This window comes from Eulemur rufifrons, chromosome 8 (assembly GCF_041146395.1).
Source record: "Eulemur rufifrons isolate Redbay chromosome 8, OSU_ERuf_1, whole genome shotgun sequence".
Classification (NCBI taxonomy): domain Eukaryota; kingdom Metazoa; phylum Chordata; class Mammalia; order Primates; family Lemuridae; genus Eulemur; species Eulemur rufifrons.
In genome coordinates, this window is record NC_090990.1 from 49,639,216 (window position 1) to 49,658,718 (window position 19,503).

Here is a 19,503-nt window from a genome sequence, read left to right on the forward strand (position 1 = left end):
TGGAATGGGTTCCATACCTTGTGTCTGTGCAACAGACACAGGTCATTGTATTGCAGTATATGCCTCTGTATTCTAACAGCCTGTAAGCAGCTTGAGGACTGAGGGCTGGTCCAGTACATCCTTGTATCCCAAATGCTTAGCAGAGAGTCTGGCCCAGAGAGAGGTAAAAGAAATGTTTGTTGAATGAATGAATGAATATGTAGGAGGAAACAAAATACAGGGCTCTTAATCTCCCTCCAAAGTTGAGGTTACCATTTAAAAATAAGCCTGGCACGTGGCACAGACATTCCCCTTTCCATTTGAGCCAGATCTCTCCAGGGACAAGGAGGCACTAAACAGTTGGTTCCCCATCCTGAGGGAAGGAAAGGCGAGCCTAGGCTCCAGATCCGGTTCCATGCCATGTTTTGGAATTTGTGTTTACGTCTGCCTTCATCCCCATCCTTTCCTCTCTAGCATAAGCAAAATTATAACCCGGCACACCGACTTGCTTGCAATTATCATAGCTCGGGTGCTCGTCTGTTAAGGGACTTCGCCCCCGAGACCGCTGACTGTGAATGACAAATCAAAAGTCAGGGTTGCAGAATCACCCGGACTTTCCTGCTCATTTGCAGCAGAGGGAGGAAGCAGAGAATGAAAGATTCTGAAAATAAAGGTATGGGGTCGACTGCAGAGGGGGGGCTTAAAGACCTAGGGATGAGCTGTCATTCCACAGACATGTTTAGTTATTATTGATGGCTGATTTAACATTACTGTGCATATATAACTTTAAAATTCTAGTTATATAATAAATATGATGACTTTTTAAAATGACTAGCTTCTAGTTTCCAAATATTGTGTCATTCAATTTTCCATTTTCGTGGTACTAAATATAACTATATTCTTGCATTCTTCATTTAGTCTTGGCTGAGTATCACGTAATTCCATTTCACAGATTTCCTTATAATATCTAGCAGAATTTTGATAATTTTATTTGGGGGGGGATGTTCACAATAGTTAATAATGAATGTGTAGGTTTTCAATTTATTATTAGAATTGGAATATCTGAAATACTTGGGACTTAAAACAGTTTGGGTTCTCAAGACAAATGTTTGCGGAGAATCCCTTAATGAACATTAATCTTTTTAGGAGGGCTCTACGGGGAGCCGTCCCTGACCTTCAGAACTGTTTATCTTGCAGAAAGACATTCGGATGCAAACTGCCCCCACTCGGTCTGCCTCCACCCGCTACGTACCTCATCCGCGTCCCCCTCCGGTCCCCCCCCCACTCTAATTCTGTTGGAGGGATGGGGGGAGGAAAGAAACGGATTTAAATGAAAACTCAGGAAAGGAAAGGGCTCACTGAAAATGAGCCAACCAAATTTTAAGTTCAACAACAAGGATTCTGGAGGATTTGGGGGTTTTAAATTGTGAGGCTCCTTAAATTTTCTGCCGCAGTTGGGGGAGGAGCGAGAGACCCCTAGGTCTCCGGAGGCTGCACGTGTTCCCCGATGCTGTTTCCGGGGCAGCCCTTCCTCCCTACTGCGTTGGTTGCGCTCCTGGGCCGGGGAAGGAGCAGAGGGGCCGCGCGCCCCGGGGAAAGCGCCGGGCTGCCGCCGGGACTGAGGACGCCATCTCCGCGCCTCGGTGCCCTGCCGCTGCTTCCGGAGCGCTAATTTTAGGGTCCGCCGGCCCCCCCTTTCTTTCCACCGGCTTTCAGTGTTCTCGCCTAGGAGCCACTGAGCAGCGGTCTGCAGCCCATCCTCTCCTCCTGGTGCGCTCTCTTTAAGGAGGCCCTAGCGCTCTGCCCTTGGGCTGGGGGCTTGGGTGAGCTGGTGAAGGCTGGCACGAAGCGCCGCGGGCGGTTTACACGCTGCCCCTTCCCGCCTGCGCGCCCAGCGACCCTTCTGGCGCCGGAATTAAGTTGTTTGGGTGATCAGTGCAACAATACAGGCCCCAAGCCTTCCTGCCCGCAGGGCCGCCTGGCTTGGCCTTCTCCAGTCCCTAGGAGTCTGCCACTCTGGTTTGTTACAGGATTCCTACCTGGTGATGGGCAACGAGGTATATATATATCGAGATATATATATGCACATATACACACACACACATATTCCACGTTTAGAAAAGGAAAAGTAAAAAAAAAAAAAAAAAGACCCTGCACACAACCCGATGCCTGTGGGGAGAATGGTATTTTAATCTACTCAACTGTCATGAAGGCTCTTAAGCAATCTTACTTGCCATAATTGAGTCTTTAAAGAGGGCCGGGTAGCTGGTTTGGTAGCATTAACACATCATAGGCTTTGGATCATTCACATCCACGTATTGATCTGTGTGGTTTTGATGTTTAAATTTTAATTAAGCAGCCTTAGTGGGGAAGAAAATAGCCATGCATGCATACATCTGGTAGGTGGAAAGAGGACCTATTCACTCCTGTTTCTAAGCCAGACTCTCATGGACAAATAGTATCTGTGTGTGTGTGATCGAAGTATTTAAAATCAACTCTAAGAATGTTGGCTTTTCCTATGTTGTTTTCAGTGCCTGGGGAAAGGGTTTCTAGAAGGAAGAAATTTGCCTATTTGCCAAGTCATACTAGGCCATGGACATGGTTTAGAAAAATTTAAAGCTACCTGAATTGGAGGCTCAGGTTGAAGTTAATATTCACCATTGTTTGCAATTGAAACACTCCTGCATTCTCAGTGTTTCAGCATGTATTAAAACTTCACATCCTCAGCCTTTTCTTGAGGGGACTTGGTATTTAGAATTTTTGTTTCACCTTATATTGGAAAGAGCCTTGGGTTCGGAGTCAGGATAGGTATGTCCAGGCTTGTTCAGTCATTAACTCATTAATGACCTAGGACAAGACCCTTTATTTCTTTGGGTCTTAGTTTCTTTATCTACAAAATGGAGAGATTTTAGACTAGATTACTGTTTTTCAGATTGTGGGTGGTGAGAAAACAAGTCAGTGAGTCTTAAGCAACATTTTAGATAGATGAAATAGAATAGAAAATGTCAGAAACCATTGCTCATGGCAAAGGTAACTATTTCCTAAAACTTCTGTTTTAGATATTTATGTTTATGTATGTAGGTAGAGGCTGCATTCTGACATCAAATCTATTTTTTGCTATGAGTTTTAGTCAAACAAGTTTGAGGAACACTGAAACAAATCATAGCTTATTAATTTGGTTTTCAAGGAGTCTGTGAAAACCAGAAGTTTTATATGTATATATATGCATATATAAACATCTGTAAATATATACATCCATAAATATATATGTACATACATGTATTTATATATAGAGAATAGCTTTCCTCAGATTTTCAAAGGGGTCTAAGACCCCAGACAGATTATGAATTATTATATTTCTGAGGTCCCCCAAGCCTCTGCCGAACCAATTTCTTTGAAATCAAAGAATCCCTTCAGGGCTGGGAGATAGGTATGTGTTGATAGAGACCAGCTGAGTGGGTGATGTGAGGCGGTGGGGGTGGGGTGTGTGGATGTGTGTGTGTGTGTGTGGGTGTGGGTGTGCTCATGGCAACCAGACCATGAGACCTATTTGTGGGTACCAAAGTACAAGTTGGTGACCTGAATATGAAACATAAAAACACTGAAAATTGAGAGTGTTTGTGTTAAAAAGGACCACAGAAGAATTATTAAAACATTATGAATTGTTTGGAAGTCAACTCTCCTTGTAAAGATGTAAAAAGAGAATCTGATAAAATTTAAAGAGGTTGACAAGGGCAAATAAATCATCAGGAAGTTGGATGTGAATTTTTATAAGCTACCGTCACCTGACTGGTTCAGTAAATGTTAAATTGTGGCTTAATAACTACCTTCCTTTCTTTCCTCTCTTTTTAGTTCATCTTAAGACAGTTCAGTGAGGTTTTTAAATATAAAAGACATTGAATAACATTTACCCAGAGTATCTCAAAATGTTTTGCAAGCCAAGAAAAAAAAATTATGTATAAGGCAACGAGAAAAAATTAGTTGAGTAGGTTAATAAGTAGATATTGGCAAACATGACAGCTAATTATAATAATAACAAATCATAGCTCCTATTTATGACTACCCATTATGTGAAAAGCTCTCTGTGAGGTGCTTTACATATTGTCACAACACAACAAGGTAGGTGGTATTTTACATGTAATGAAATGGATTAAGAGTTTTTTAGTGGGACACATAACTATAGCTAGTAAATGGCAGAGCCTGGATTCAAACCCAAGTCTTTTTACCTTTAGAAGCATTCACATGTAGGCAAGAGCTTAAAAATAAGTAGCTCTGTACTCTGTAAAGTTACAGTTTTTAATAAAATTGTCAATGTCATTCATTATTAGAATTAATTTACCTATTATGAAAAGGGAACTATGAACCTTAGAAAATGATGGCTTTTGACCAATTGTTTAGATTGTATTTATTTGGAAAACAGACATTTTAACTCTTTAAATTCAACTCCAAATTTCCATCTTAGTAAGTTCTTTGAATATTTTGTGCAACAAGGTCTTAGAAGCAGAGATATGAAAGAGTAGGAATGGAGAATTTGAAAATTTGGGTAGAAATATTTTTTGTCTACAAGAGATCAGATAAAATAATTCTCCTCTGTCCAGTTTTTATTTTTCTAGGGTTTATTTCAAAAGGGCAAACATGGCATTTTGTGAGCAAAGTTATGCATAACATTTTAATGTGGTAAAACTAGGACTTGCGTGTCATCTATGCCAGTGGTTACTGAAAGAATTTTTCACTGGAACTTACTACAAAATATTATTGGGAATTGGAACAGGGTCACATCCAGACTTTTAGGCCCTAAATATGAAAAAATAGTATGATGTCCATTCCCCAATCTGTAATTCAAAATAAAATAAGTGTAAGGTGGCAGGGCGCGGCTCACGCCTGTAATCCTAGCACTCTGGGAGGCTGAGACGGGAGGATCGCTCGAGGTCAGAAGTTCGAGACCAGCCTGAGCAAGAGCGAGACCCCCATCTCTACTAAAAAATAGAAAGAAATTAGCTGGAAAACTAAAAATACGTAGAAAAAATTAGCCGGGCATGGTGGCGCATGCCTGTAGTCCCAGCTACTTGGGAGACTGAGGCAGAAGGATTGCTTGAGCCCAGGAGTTTGAGGTTGCTGTGAGCTAAACTGACGCCAGGGCGCTCTAGCCTGGGCAACAGAGTGAGACTCTGTCTCAAAAAAAAAAAAATAAATAAATAAATAAAATAAAATAAGTGTAAGGAAATAAAAAAATGTGAGTTTTCTTCGACATCATTACTTCTTTAATACTTTCAGAGAAAACTCAAATTCTTTTAAGGATTTTTGTCATTGTTGCATGTGAGTGAGTGAGTTGGTTAAATGGTTCTTTAGCCGGGTGATTTGTGAATGGGTGATTTCTCACGGCTACCCTGTGGTCAAGCTGGGATGAGAGACTGGTCTGTGCCAGTGGTTCTGGATGGGCGTGGTATTGCTTCCTAGGAGACACATTGGAAATTTGCAAGGGTGGTTTTTGGTTGTCACATGATTGAGGGACTCTAGTAGCATTCATGGGCAGAAACTAGAAATGCTAGATATCCTGCAATGTTCTAGACTGTTCCATTCAATGATGAATTAGCCTATGTCCTGGGCATCATGCAAATTTTTTGCTGAAGAGGTAGGTGAAAAGCTCTATGCTTTTCTGAGCCTAGAACATAATTGGTTTTATATATACAGTGAACTTAACAGGATTAGAAATGCTGTGTAAGACTAAGGAAGATTATACTTAATTTTGTTTAGAAAATCACTTAGCCAAAGCAACACTGCTTGTATTTGAGACACTAATACAACACACTTGTCTCATTCAGTCTACATACAGGCACAAGTAGCTGACAATTATGTCTTCTAATATAGTCCTGACTGAGCATTTGCATATTGAAATACATGTTGTTTTAGTATGAATAACTTATTTCACTTCTCCTTTACATTACAGTGGAAACATGTATTTTGTTTAATTTTGTGTTAGGTAGGTTCTTTCATCTTTGAATTTCATTTTGAGATACTAAGCAAGGAAATACAATATATTTTTATATTTATATATATTTGCATTACTCAGAGTTTACAATTTTGCCCCTCTTAATGCTTTAAAAAATCTGAGTCAACATTTAAGCTTTTGGAGATTACAGGTTCAATAAGGTATTTCTGACTCCTTTAAAAAAGATTGGATCAGTCTGCAACAATGGGATTGAGCGAAGCATAAACTACTTTATTTAAAGGGCAGAGATAACTGGGATATAAAGAGCTATACCTCTTCTAAAAAGTGAAGTCACTGGTCATTGACTTTTTTTTATGCTACTGTATCTGGTACTTAGCATTTTTGTTTGTTTCTAAATTTTAGTTATATTTCAGCAGGACAATCTTCCTTGCATAACTGTTGAGGGCACCACCATTCTCAAATTTTAGTCTTGGTTTGTATCAACTTTTAAAAAATTATTGTTATTATTTTTTCAGTTCTATTTCATTTTTAATTGACAAATAATAGTTGTATATATTTATGGGGTACAATGTGATGTTTCGATACATGTATCCATAGTAGAATGATCAAATCAGGCTGATTAGCATATTTATCACCTCAAATATTTATCATTTCTTTGTGATGAGAACGTTTAAAATTATCTTTTTTTTTGGATATATATGATATATTAACACCAGTCACTGTACTGTGCGAGAGAACACCAGAACTTAGTAACTTTGTACCAGCTGGCCACTGTCTCCCCTTTCCCCATGCACCCCCCCCCCCGCCCCCTCCCCCCAGCCTCTGGTAACCACCATTCTATTCTCTACTTCTATGAGTTTGACTTAATTCCACATATAAGTGAGATTGTGTGGTATTTTACTTTTTATGACACGTTAAAATTTCATTTTCTAATTGTGTGTTCCTGGAATATAGAAATATAATTGATTCTTATATGTCAACCTTATTTCAATCACCTTGCTGCATTTATTTGTTAATTATAATAGTTTTTATATCTTGGGGGGCTTATTATGTAGACAGTTGGTTTTCTGTGAATAATAATGGCTTTATTTCCTGTTTTCCCATACTTATACTTTTCTCCCTTGTCTTATTGCACTGGCTGGGATTTCTTTTATAATGTTAAATAGAAGTAGTGATGGTGAGTATCCTTATCTTATCCTTGATCTCAGGGGAAAAGCTATCAATTTTCACCATTAAGTACAATATTTGATGTGGGATTTATATAGACACTTTTTATCAGGTTAAGAATGTTACCTTCTATTCCTAGTGTGCTAAGTTTTTATCATGGATCAGTCCTCAGTTTTATCAAATATTTTTCTATATTATGCTGATCATATGACTCTTATTTTATTCTATTAATATGGTGAATTACATTGATTTTTGACTGCTAAACCAACTTTGCATTTCTGGAGTAAACTCAACTTGGTTGTGATGTTATCCTTCTTACGTATTGCTGGATTTGACTTGCTAATATTTTGTTAAGGATTATCATTGCTCATGAAAGAGATTAACCTGTAATTTTCTTTTGTTGTGGTGCCCTGTCCACGTTTTGGCATCAAGTATTTGCTAAGCTTATAAAATGGATCAGGACATGTTCCCTCTGTCTGTTCCTTGAAAGAGTTTTGTAAGATTAGAATTATTCTTTAAATGTCTGGAAAAGTTTACTGGTAAACGTTTGGGTCTGGAAATTTTGTTGATAAAAGATTTTAAAATATGGATTCAATTGTTTCATAGTTATACAATTATTCAGATTTTCTATTTCTTTTTGTGTTTTAGTAAGTTGTATTTTTCTAGCAATTTGTCCATTTCATCTGAATTTTCATACTTATTAGCATAGGGTATTATTTATATCCTCTTTTGATCTTTTAACTGTCTTTAGGTTTGTGATCTTGTCCCTATTTTTTATTCCTCATAGTGTCATTTCTATTTTTTATACTGGCAATTCTCATTTATTTTGATACACATTGATTGCCAAGGTTTTATGAATTTTAGTAATCTTTGCAATATTTCAATTCTTGTCTTATTTACATTATACATTTTTTCCATCTTATGTCTTGCTTTTATCTTTAGTATTTCCTTTGGTATTTCTCTTTAGCTGTAATTTCTGAATTAGTTTAGTTTTTTTAAATAGAAGTTTTAATCTTTGATTTTCAGCTTTTCTTTAAAAAATATTTTCTTTTTTGGAGACAGAGTCTCACTCTTTTGCCCTGGCTAGAGTGCCGTGGCATCAGCCTAGCTCACAGCAACCTCAAACTCCTGGGCTCAAGCAATCCTTCTGCCTTAGCCTCCCGAGTCTCTGGGACTACAGGCACGCGCCACCATGCCTGGCTAATTTTTTTTTATATATTTTTAGTTGTCCAGCAAATTTCTTTCTGTTTTTTAGTAGAGACGGAGTCTCGCTCTTGCTCAGGCTGGTCTCAAACTCTTGACCTCGAGCGATCCTCCCACCTCAGCCTCCCAGAGTGCTGGGATTACAGGTGTGAGCTACCGGGCCCGGCCTAAAAAATATTTTCATTTAAGGCTATACTTTTTTAAAGCATAGTTTTTTTCAGCACCTTGAAAGTATTATATCATATTATTATTTAGTTTAAAATATTTTATACTTTTCCTCGTGATTGATTTTTTGACCCACAAGGTCATATAATAACATACTTTTAAATTTCTAAGCAGTTGGGGAGTTTTTACTTATCTTTTTGCTATTAATTTCTAGCTTACTGTCATTGTAGTCAAGGAATATTCTTTGGATGATTTAGAAATTTTTTGAGAATTGCTTTGTGGCCCTGTGTATGGCCAATTTTTATATTTGTCTGTAGTGTGTATATGATAAAAGAATATTCATACTAAGATTGTTTGGTCCCATGTTCTATATATGTCAATTATTTCAATTTGTTAATCTTGTAGTACATATCTTCTATATCCTCACTGATTTTTTTTCATTCTATTGGTTCCTAAGAGACAGTTAAACTCTCCTATTATAATTTTTGATCGCCTATTTCTCCTTTTACAGTTGCCAGTTTTTGCTTTATTTAACTTTGAGGGTATGTTGTTATGGTGCATACCATACAAATTTACAGTTGTTATATCTTCCTTGTGAAGTATGTTTCCTTATCCCTAGTAATGCATTTTTGCCTTAAAAATCGACCTTTTTAAAATTAATGTAGCTATACCAGATTTCTTTGGGTTAATAGATATATAGTGTATCTTTTCCCAATTTTATACTTCGGTTTTTCTGTGCCCTTGTATTTAATCTGTATCTTTTTTAAGTAGCCATAACTGCGTTTGTAAAAATCTAGTCTGGACAATTTGGTCTTTAGTGTGAGTCTTTAAACCATGTAATATAATTATTGATATGTTAAGGTTCATAGCTATCATGTTACTACTTGTTTCCTATTTGTGTCCCACCTGTTTTATGTACTACTTTGCTTTCTTTTGGATTCATCGAGCATTGTTTTTAACTTTCCCTTCTTTTCTCTACTAGCATATTAGTTACACATTTGTTATTTTACTTTGTGTGTGTGTGTTTGTGTGTGTGTGTGTGATTGCCCCTGGGCTACTTTTTTACTTAATCATGTTTCAGACAATGTTAGAATCCTAGAACACTTTAACTCTATGTACCCTGTCTTCTCCCTCACTCTGCCTTCTGCCTTTTGTGTTACTGTGTTTTATTTTAATTATATATATTAATATATTAAACCCCCATAGGACACTAACATTACTATTTTGTAGAATCACTATACAGTAAGATTTACCCACATATTTACCCTATTCGTTGCTTTTCATTTCTTCCTGAATTTTTGTGTTCCCTCTGGGATCTTTTCCTTTTGCATTAAAAACTCACTGTAGTATTAAAACTCCCTGTAGTATTTGTTGTAGTACATAACTGCTAGAAAAGGATATTTTCAGTTTTTATGATCTGAAAATGAATTGATTTTGCCTTTGCTTTTGAAGGATAATTTTATTAGGTGTATAGAATTCTGGGGAAGCAGATGTTCCCCCAGCACTTTAAAGATGTCATTCCACTGTCTTTTGGCTTTCATCCTTTCCGGCAAAAGTTGGCTGTTAGTCTGATTGTTGCTAGCTGATGTTGCATCTTTTTTCTTTGGCTGCTTTTAAGACTTTTCTCTATCTATTTGGTTTTCAACAGTTTTCCTGGGTATGGTTTTCCTTGTATTTATCCTGCTTGGGGTTTTCAGCCCTTCTTGAATATGTGTCTTGATTTTTTGTTTTTTGGTAATTCTCATAATTATCTGCCATTATCTCTTCAAATATTGTTTTGCTCCTACTTTTCTCTTTCCGGGACTCCGGTTACTTTTATGTTAGAACTTTTTGCCCTGTTTCTTATATCCCTTATGTATTTTCTGTATACTTGGTCCTTTCTTTCTTTTTCAGTTTGGTTATTTTTTACTGGCTTTATACCTTGCTAGTTCTCTTTGCTGTGTCTAATTTGTTGTTACACATCTATTAATTTCTTACTTTCATTTTGTATTTTTCAGTTCTAGAATTTTTGTTAGATTCTTTTAAAAATAGATTCTTCATCTTGTCATTTGTTTTCTTGAATATACAAATCACAGTCATTTTTAAAACTACGTTTGCTAACTTCAGTGTACAGTTCATTTGTGAGTCTTTTTATCTTTTCTGTTTTTATTTTTGGTCTTCTTTCATCATATGCTTATCATATATTTTATTAAATACACAACAACGTGTATGAAGATATTCTGGATGATGTCATCTACCTGCTGACAGTATTTGTCCTTTTCTTTGCCAGCAGTAGAAAGGAGATCACCTCAATACAATCAGGCACTCAATCCAATTAAGGCTGTTTTGCAGACTTTTAAGGTTTGGTCTACTTCTGGTTTCTCCCAGTCTTAGATCATCAGGGGAACTGACTAAGAGTCTGAGATGCTTCTCACCACCTTTTCCCCTTGACAGGTCCTAAACTCCAATTTTTGTCTCCTTTGTACTGTGAATCTGCTGAAAACTCTACTCTGCAAAATGGTCATTATGCTTTTCATTTGTTTTCTCCTTGGCTGCTTTTTTGTGACAGAGTCTTGCTCTGTTGCCCTGGCTAGAGTGCAGTGGTGTCATCATAGCTCACTGCAGCCTCCAATTCCTGGGCTCAAGTGATTCTCCTGCCTCAGCTTCTCAAGTAGCTGGGACTCCAGGTGGGCACCAGCAGGCCTGGATAATTTTTAAAATTTTTTTATAGAGACATGGCCTCAGCCTCCCAAAATGCTAGGTTTACATTCATGAGCCACTGCACCCAGGCTTTTCTTGGTTTCTTAGCCCCTTGCCCTCTGCAGCTGAGTCAGTAATACCTCAAGGAGAAACCTTGAGTCAGGCTCACTTTTCTGAGCTACTCTATGATGTGCCTTTTCAGTCTTGAGCTCCACTTTTTGTCTCTGCAGCCCCGTTAGGCTGTCAGAAGTTCTGCAGGCCTCTCTGTCTCTTAACAGCTATCCCATGCCTGGCTTTTCAGCAAATATGTAAGTAGAGAAATGGGCTTGCACAAACTTGGGCTCACCTCAGTGAGCCTCCCCTCTTTTCAAGATCTGGCTGCTCAAATCTTGGCAGATTAGTGTTACCGACTTCACAATTCTTGGTCCCCAAGTCAAGAGAAATTGGCACAAGACCGAAAAAGGAAGTTATACAGGCAAGGCTTTATGGTATCGGGGCTTTTGCTTCACTAAAAGGGAGACAGTGATGGTTAAGGAGCAACCAGACTGGTGCTTGGACAAAGAGCTGCGGAACTATTAAAGGGTAGAAAGAGAAAGTTTGATGCTATCATTGAAATCACAGAACACAGATGTAGAGTTTTGTTGGCAGCTGCCCATCCAGTGATCATGCTTCTTCATATATTATTGTGTATCTCACTAGCATGTTAAATCTCCACACTTGTGATTTTTAGCATTAAAATGAGGCAAAAGATCTATGAGCAGTGAACTTTGGGCTTCATTTTGGCAGTAACCGGTTTGTGCTGGCTTTGACTGGGGACAGGGGACCCCCTGCTCCAATGGTTACCAAGTCCTATTTAAGAAAGCAGAACTACCTTCTGTTGACGCTAAGTGTTAATCATTTTCAAAGCTTTTGTTTAGTATTGTAAGCAGATGTAAGCTTTGGCTCAAGGCTCAGGCAGGTAGCCAAAGTCCACCTCCTATACTGTCTCATTAGTAGCTTTCATTAGTAGCTTCAAAGAGATGTTTTACAATTTTTATATGGCTTTCCTAACTGCCCTCAGCAGAACTGGTCTGCTACAATTCACTCCATTGTAGCAGGAAGTTGAACCTGTTTTTTTTTTTTAATGTGGACTATGCTAAAAATATAAAAACAGTAAGCTAAAACATCAAAATATCAATGATATTTTAAACATCCTATATAAATAATAAAGGGTATATGCGGTTGATTTCTAGTTACTTTTTCTTGCTTATTAAAAGCTTTTCAGTATCTTTCCTCATATTTGCTCTGAAATACTTGCAGATTTTTGTTGTTTTGTTCCAGATAATATGTATGCTAAAAGACTTTTTTATTTTCCTGAATCTGGTCCTCCATCCAAATGTTTAATACATTTGTGATTTTATGATTTGAAATTGTCCTCTCACCTCCCAAGTTAAACATGATCCTAAAATTTCCAAAATAATTGAATTAGTAAGTTACAAAAAGAAAAGAAAATGTGGTCCAAACCTTTTTACCATAGCTGAGTAGGAGTTTTTTGAACATCCTTCCCAAGATGCAGGGTTATGTATAGCGCCGCTGTTCCATGGGCTTCACGTCATGCCCACGTGCTCAGCCTCTGGGATGCAAGATCTCTTCATTTACTCAGTCATCTCATTTTTTTTGAGCACTTATGCATTCAGGTCTCCTTCCTGTTTAGATCCATATTATGGTAGTTCTAGGACTTGGTCAGGGCAGTCAGTAGCTCCACTCATGTGTGACGCGGAGCTGAAGGGTGACAAAGTGATTGGTGCAGTTGTGGAAATTGTGGAAATGTTTTTCATGTTTCCCCAAATTTTGTATTAAAACCAATCAAACAAACAAACAGGCACTTATTTTCCAGGCTTTTCAGATGTGTTTCCCCACTCCAATTCTAGTACTCAAAAATGTGCTAAGCAAGGGGGCTTCGGAGGCTGATCATGTTCTGTTACTTGATCTGGCTGCTGGTTTTTTAAACACACTCAGTCTGTGAAAATTCCTTGAGCGGAACACAGGATTTGTTCATTTTTCAGTATGTGTGCTAGACTTCAATACAAATAAAAAGTGAACTACCTTTTTAAAGTTAAATACAAAAAAAGTGCCAAGGACAAAAAAAGCTTGAGAACCATCGGTCAAGTTTAGCCTCCTCATTTTATAAATGAGGAACCTGAAGCTTGGAAAGGGGAAATTACCTGGGGATTGGGGAAATGATTTCGTAACCGACTGGCACTCAGGCCTTCTGACTCCTAGTTCTGTCTTCCTTTACTAACTTGTTCATCCGAAAGGGCGTGAGGAAAAATCCAGCATGCCACCAACATTGGAGCTGGGTGCCATTCTCAGAACCCCAAATGCATCTTGCACAAGTCAGCACTTCACTCCCTACTCTTTCTGTCCTCCTCCATCCTCTTCCCTGGCCATTTGAAACCAGACACTTTTAGCTCATGGGAGCTTGGAGATGGTGGTTTTATCACCTGAGAATCATTTGACTACGTATGCAGAGAAAAAAAGGAAATTTGTGCCTGTGAAATCTAACAAGAGCCCAGCACAAGGTACGTTTGATCCTTTTTGTAAGCCATTTTTAGTTTGGTGCTGTGTGGTTTAAATTTAGAATATATTTTTACAACTGGGGGTGTGGGGATGCGTAGAGATTGAACCCAGCTGTGACTCCTGCTGCTGCGAGATAAATGGGAAAATCTGGGAACCCGTGTTAAAAGGAGAGAGCTCTGAAGAGAGGCAGCTGCAGGGAAGGAGACTTGCCTTAAGTGGGATGGGGCTGGGGGTGAGGAACAAAAACAGTGGGAACTCTCTTGCCTAACTCCTCCTGCCCCTGTAGGATTTGGCTGCTGAGGATAGAGTGAAGAGTATTTCTGATTTGGTTTGGGAATCCAGAATTTAAATATTAAAACGTATCTATTACATAGTTTAAAAGTAAATATTAACATGTTGATAATAAATATTAACATGACATTAATATTTAATGTTAAAAGCAATATTAAAATATGCATCTAAATATACATACACACATATATACACACACATACATGCACATGCACATACAGAGACATATGCACATGTAGCTTGGAACTAGTAGTAAGTCATCCTGGATTCATTTTATATCGTCAAAGGCTAGATTTTGAGTTTGCAACATGCTGTTCCTTCTGCCAGGAATACGCTGACCTTCCTATTTGCCTGGCTCAGTTCTACTCCTCTTTCTTGTAGTGGCTTCCTGTGACTCCAGGTCCCCTCCTCATGCCTTGCCCCATAGCACCTTTCCAGGGCGTTTATGTTTTCCCTTTAGTGTCACTTCCTGTGCTTTTAATCGTTGGATGAAATTTGGGTACATCATAGGCCTTCAATACATACTGTAAGATGGAGAGAGGAAAGAAAAAAAAGGAAAGAAGAGAAGAAGGGAGGGAGGGAAAATAAAAAAGAGCTATGTTTGGATCTCCCCTCTTAAACTTAGCAAGGTAGACAAGTTCCTTAACTTCTCTGAGCTTCAGTTTCCTCATTTTCAAAATGGAAACAGTAATATGTAACTCATAGGGTTGATGTGAGATTAGAAATAATATATAAAAAGCACCAAGCATAACATAGTAGGTACTCAGCATAACATAATTAAAATGTACATATGCTCCCAAAAATAAATTATGAAAGTTCATAAAAGCACAGAGAAAACCTGTAAAAATATCTATGATCCCAACCCTTAGAGATAATTGCTGTTAAAGTTTTAGTGTATCCCCTTTCTGTGCATATCTTTATATATTATATCTACATATGTACTTTACTTAGTTGAGATCATATTTTTTTTTTCACTTAATGTGACAGACACTTACCACATTTTTGGTGTCTGTAAAATACTGCTACGTTTATAGTATTTCATAATAACAACCAGGCCTTCAGTTATTAAAAGAAGATTTAGAAACTGATACTTTATGCATTCTGACTCTTGTTTGTTTGTTTGTTTATTTTAGAGACAGGGTCTCACTCTGTTGGCCAGGATGGAATGCACTAGTGCAATCATAGCTCACAGCAGCCTCAAACTTCTGGGCTCAAGCCATCCTCCTGCCTCAGCCTCCCAAGTAGCTGAGACTACAGGTGCATGCCATCACACCCAGCTAATTTAAAAAAATTTTTGTGGAGATGGGAGTCTCGTGTTGCCCAGGCTGGTCTCAAACTTTTAGCCTCAAGCAGTCATCCCATCTTGACCTCCCAAAGTATGGGGATTACAGGTGTGAGCCACACCCACAAACTCTACTTTTAACCGTACAATATGTTTATGAGTTAGGATAATTCATATTCCTGGGTAAATAAATAATATAGTAGATAAGGTATAAATTGATTTTTCCTTCCTTGCTTCCTTCTTTCCTTTTTTTAAATATATTTTCATGGGTTGGAGGGTTATTTTAGATTGTTAAAGAAATGAGACAGCTAGATAGAATGAAAAATCTATTGGCCTGGAACTTAGGAGGCTGGAAATCTTCCACTTACAGTCCAGTCAAGGACTCACCTTGAGGCAGTCATTTCACATTTTGGTTTAATTTTTCCCATTTGTGAAAATGAAAGAAATGGGTTTTATTGTAGAGATTTTCAAACTGGATTTTTTTGAGTATTAGAGTTTTGTGGAGATGTTTTCATATTGGGTAGATTTCCTCTCTATTATATGGCTAAAAAATTAAGTTTAAAAATTTCAATGAAAGTGTACTTTTTTCTTTTGTTAATTGATATATAATTCACATCCCATGAAATTCTCCGTTAAGTATACAATTCAGTAGTTTTTAGTATATTTCTAAGGTTGTGATGATAGTAATCGTCACTACTATCTAATGCCATAACATTTTCATGGAACCCATTAATAATCATTTCCCTTTTCCTCCTCCTCCCAGCCCCTGGCAACCACAAATTCACTTTCTGTCTGTGTGGATTTGCCTATTATGGATGTTTCACACACATGGAATCATAGTTTGTGGTCCTTTGTGTCTGGCTGCTTTCACTTAGCATAATGTTTCCAAAGTTTATCCATGTTGTAGCATGTATTAATATAATTATTTCATTCCTTTTTTTTCATTCCTTTTTATTTAGGCACTTTAGAAAATGTTCTTTTCCAAGTTGGAAAAAAAGTTGGTCTGACTATTAGAGGAAGTCCCATAGCAGTAAAATGCTTTATCTTCAGTGTTCATTGAGATGCAAAAACAATCTCAGTATTTCAGACTTTTGTTATTTTTTAGAATTTTTTCCCCATACTTTTTGGTTATGTCTTTTTTTTATTTCAGAGTATTACGGGGGCACAAATGCTTTGGTTACATAAAAGCTGTAGTTTGTAGGGAATGAGCTATTTGCTCATGTAAACTGTGTTCTCCCGTTCTTAAGAGATTGGAAAGAGCAATGTCAGAGTCCCTATATAAATTATGAACTCCTTAAAGTCAGAGAGCATGTCTTGTCACAATTATACCTCCAGTGTTTAGTATGGAGCCTAGCATATGTGAGTAAATGAATGTTTGTTACATGACTCTTATTCAATATTCAGTTTGTTGCATTGTTGACTTAAAGAAAACCGTTATATTTTGAAATAATTATAAATTTGTCAGATATTACAAAGAAATATACAATAAAGTCCTATGGATCCTCCCTCTAGCCTCCTTGAATGTTAACATCTTATACCACTATAGTACAATATCAAAGCCAAGAAATTTACATTTGCACAATCCATAGAGCTTATTAAGGTTTCACCAGTTATACATGCATTGGGGTATGTGTGTGTGTGTGTGTGTGTGTGTGTGTGTATAGCTCTATTCTGTGTCCTGTGTGTAATCTTGAATAACCACCACCATAATCAGATACTCAACTGAACCATGACCTCAGACTCCCTGTGTTACCCCTTTATAGCCATTCCTTCCCCCCAGTCCCTAACCCCTGGCAATTTAATATGTTCTCCATCTCTGCAATTATGTCATTTCATGACTGTTTCATAAATGAAACCATGAAGTATGCATCCTTGAGATTGGCTTTTCTCTCAGCATAATTTCCCTGAGGTTCATCCAAGTTGTATGTGCCAATAGTTCATTCCTTTTTATTGCTGAGTAGTATTCCCTGGTGTGGATATACCATAGATTTTTTAAAAATTATTCATCCATCAAAAGACATTTGGGTGGTTTCCAGTCACTGTTGACAGGAATAGAGGTGCTGTGAACATCGGTGTACAAGTTCATGTGTGAAAGTCAGTCTTTATTTCTTTGGGATAAATGCCCAAGAGTGCAATTGCTGGATTATATTTCCGTTTTAATTTTGAAAGGAATTGCCACACTATTTCCCAGCATGGCTGTACTATTTTACATTCCTGCCAGTATTGTATGAGTGATCCAGTTTCTCAATATCCTTGCCAATATTTGGTATAATCACTATTTTTCATTTTAGCCATTATGATGGGAAGTTTGCAGGGCCTGACAGTCTCTATTTTTAGCAATTTCCTCAAGGCCTCCAGTGGATAGTCAGATTCAGAGATTGCTGCCTCTGGAAATCTCGGGGCTCCTTCCTTTAACCTTGGGGAACCAAATTATTTTGTTCTGCAGTCACTGATTTTATTCTGTTGCTTTCCACTTGGTTCCTACCTTTCTGCTCAGCTCCTTTAAATTGGTAATAATAATTGTAATTATTAGATTGCTTTGGTAATATAGTCTGATTGGTTCCTGCTTTTCAGTCTCATCAGTTTCATCTTTACAATCTCTGATGCTCTGACTTCCCCACGTAACAGCATCAATTGCTCTCCTTTCCCTGGAGGCAGGGTATTCTCAGTATGACTGCCACCTGCTTTCCCAGCCTAGGCTTCCACTAATCTCCTATACCTGATGTATGGGGCCACCAAATTACCTGGTGTACAATTGCCTAGACCCACCACGTTCTTTTTGGATTTAGTTATTTGGCCTTATGTTATTGCCCTACCTTAGAAGTACACCTCCACAAATCAATCTTTGGTCAGCTGAAATTTACTCTTTGTTGAAGATCCTTTTCAAAAAGTATATTCCCTGAAGCTTTTTCTGAATTGTTACCTGAACTAGATGTTCAGCCCTAACAATAACATGTATTGTACACAATGCCAAGCACTGTTTGGAGTCTCGGTGATGTGAAATGATCCTTGCCTCCCCATGGTGTTCCTGGCCATTTTCCACTTCTCTGTCCACCCACAGCTTTTCCCCTCTCTCTTATGGTATTTTCCTCCTTTTGTGCTATGTTTTAGGTAGGTTTTTTTTTGGTGGTGGAAGATTTTGTCTAATCCAGGGCCCTGCACTATGCCTAGTATAAAGTAGATACAAGGATACATTTATGGAATAATTTAATATATCTGTCACCCTCTCCCCTAGCAACTTGCAAGATCAATGAATATGTGCTCGATATGTTAGTATTTTCTCTTATACAACTAAAATCTAACTTTTGTTTTGTTAATTAGTACTCAGCATTGGCCATTTGAGTAGCAGAATTTCAAGTTTTGTAGGTAGCACAGTGGTCATCTTTTTTCATTTTTGTTCTGATGACCTGCAGATCACTTCTTAGGATTGAAAAGCCCCTGGGTTGTCTCTTTCCTCTTGTTTGATAAATGCAGAAAACCACAACAGAAATGATGGGAGAAAGGTGTTGATTTTGAGGTAACTCCAGTGAGATGATGCATATAATTTAAAATCTTAGATATACGAAGTAGATTATTAATACATTTAGGAAACAATAAAGTTGCTGCTTACTTACCTTTTACTATGTGTTAACTTTATGTTAAGTGTTTAGCATATGTTATCTCATTTAACCTAGCACTGATCCTCAGAGGTAGGTATTGATGTGTCCATTTTTATTGATGAAGGCATTGAAGATTAGAATTGTGAAATAACCTGCTCAAAGTCAGACAGCTAGTAGGTGGTATGTCCAGTATTCCAAAATAGGTTTCTTTGCTCCCACAACCTATGTTTTCTGTGCTGTTTTGCTTCTTTAGATAAACACAGAAATTGTCACATTGTAAGAGTTAATGCCCATCTGAAAATTACTTTTTCAAAGTTATTATTTTTAAGTTATTACTGAAACATATGAAAATGCCTGAGTCAATGAGTGAGTGAATGGATGAATGAATGAGTGAAAGAAAGAGTGAATGAAAGATTGGGGTAGATTGGAAGTAGCATACGTATTGCTCTGCTAGCTGTACTAAGGCACTTAAAATCAGATATGGGGGTAGAATTGCTGGAAAATCGTCTTAAAAGATATTAAAAGCCCTTTCAAAAAATGCAGACAGTTGAAGTAGTGCAATGTAAAACATAGAGAGGGATGATTAGCTTATATATAAGATCCTTTCAAATGGATATTTGTAAGTCCAT

General features: G+C 37.6%; 1 protein-coding gene across 1 annotated transcript in view; it reads left to right on the top strand.

Moving 5' to 3' along the window:
* Positions 1-468: 468 nt before the first annotated feature.
* Positions 469-19,503, top strand: part of DNAJC6 (DnaJ heat shock protein family (Hsp40) member C6) — a 137,489-nt gene continuing 118,454 nt past the window's right edge. Inside the window, exon 1 of the mRNA XM_069478038.1 lies at positions 469-652. Within this exon, the coding sequence (XP_069334139.1) occupies positions 631-652 (22 nt within the window). The 5' untranslated portion in view covers positions 469-630. The remainder of the gene's footprint in view (positions 653-19,503) is intronic.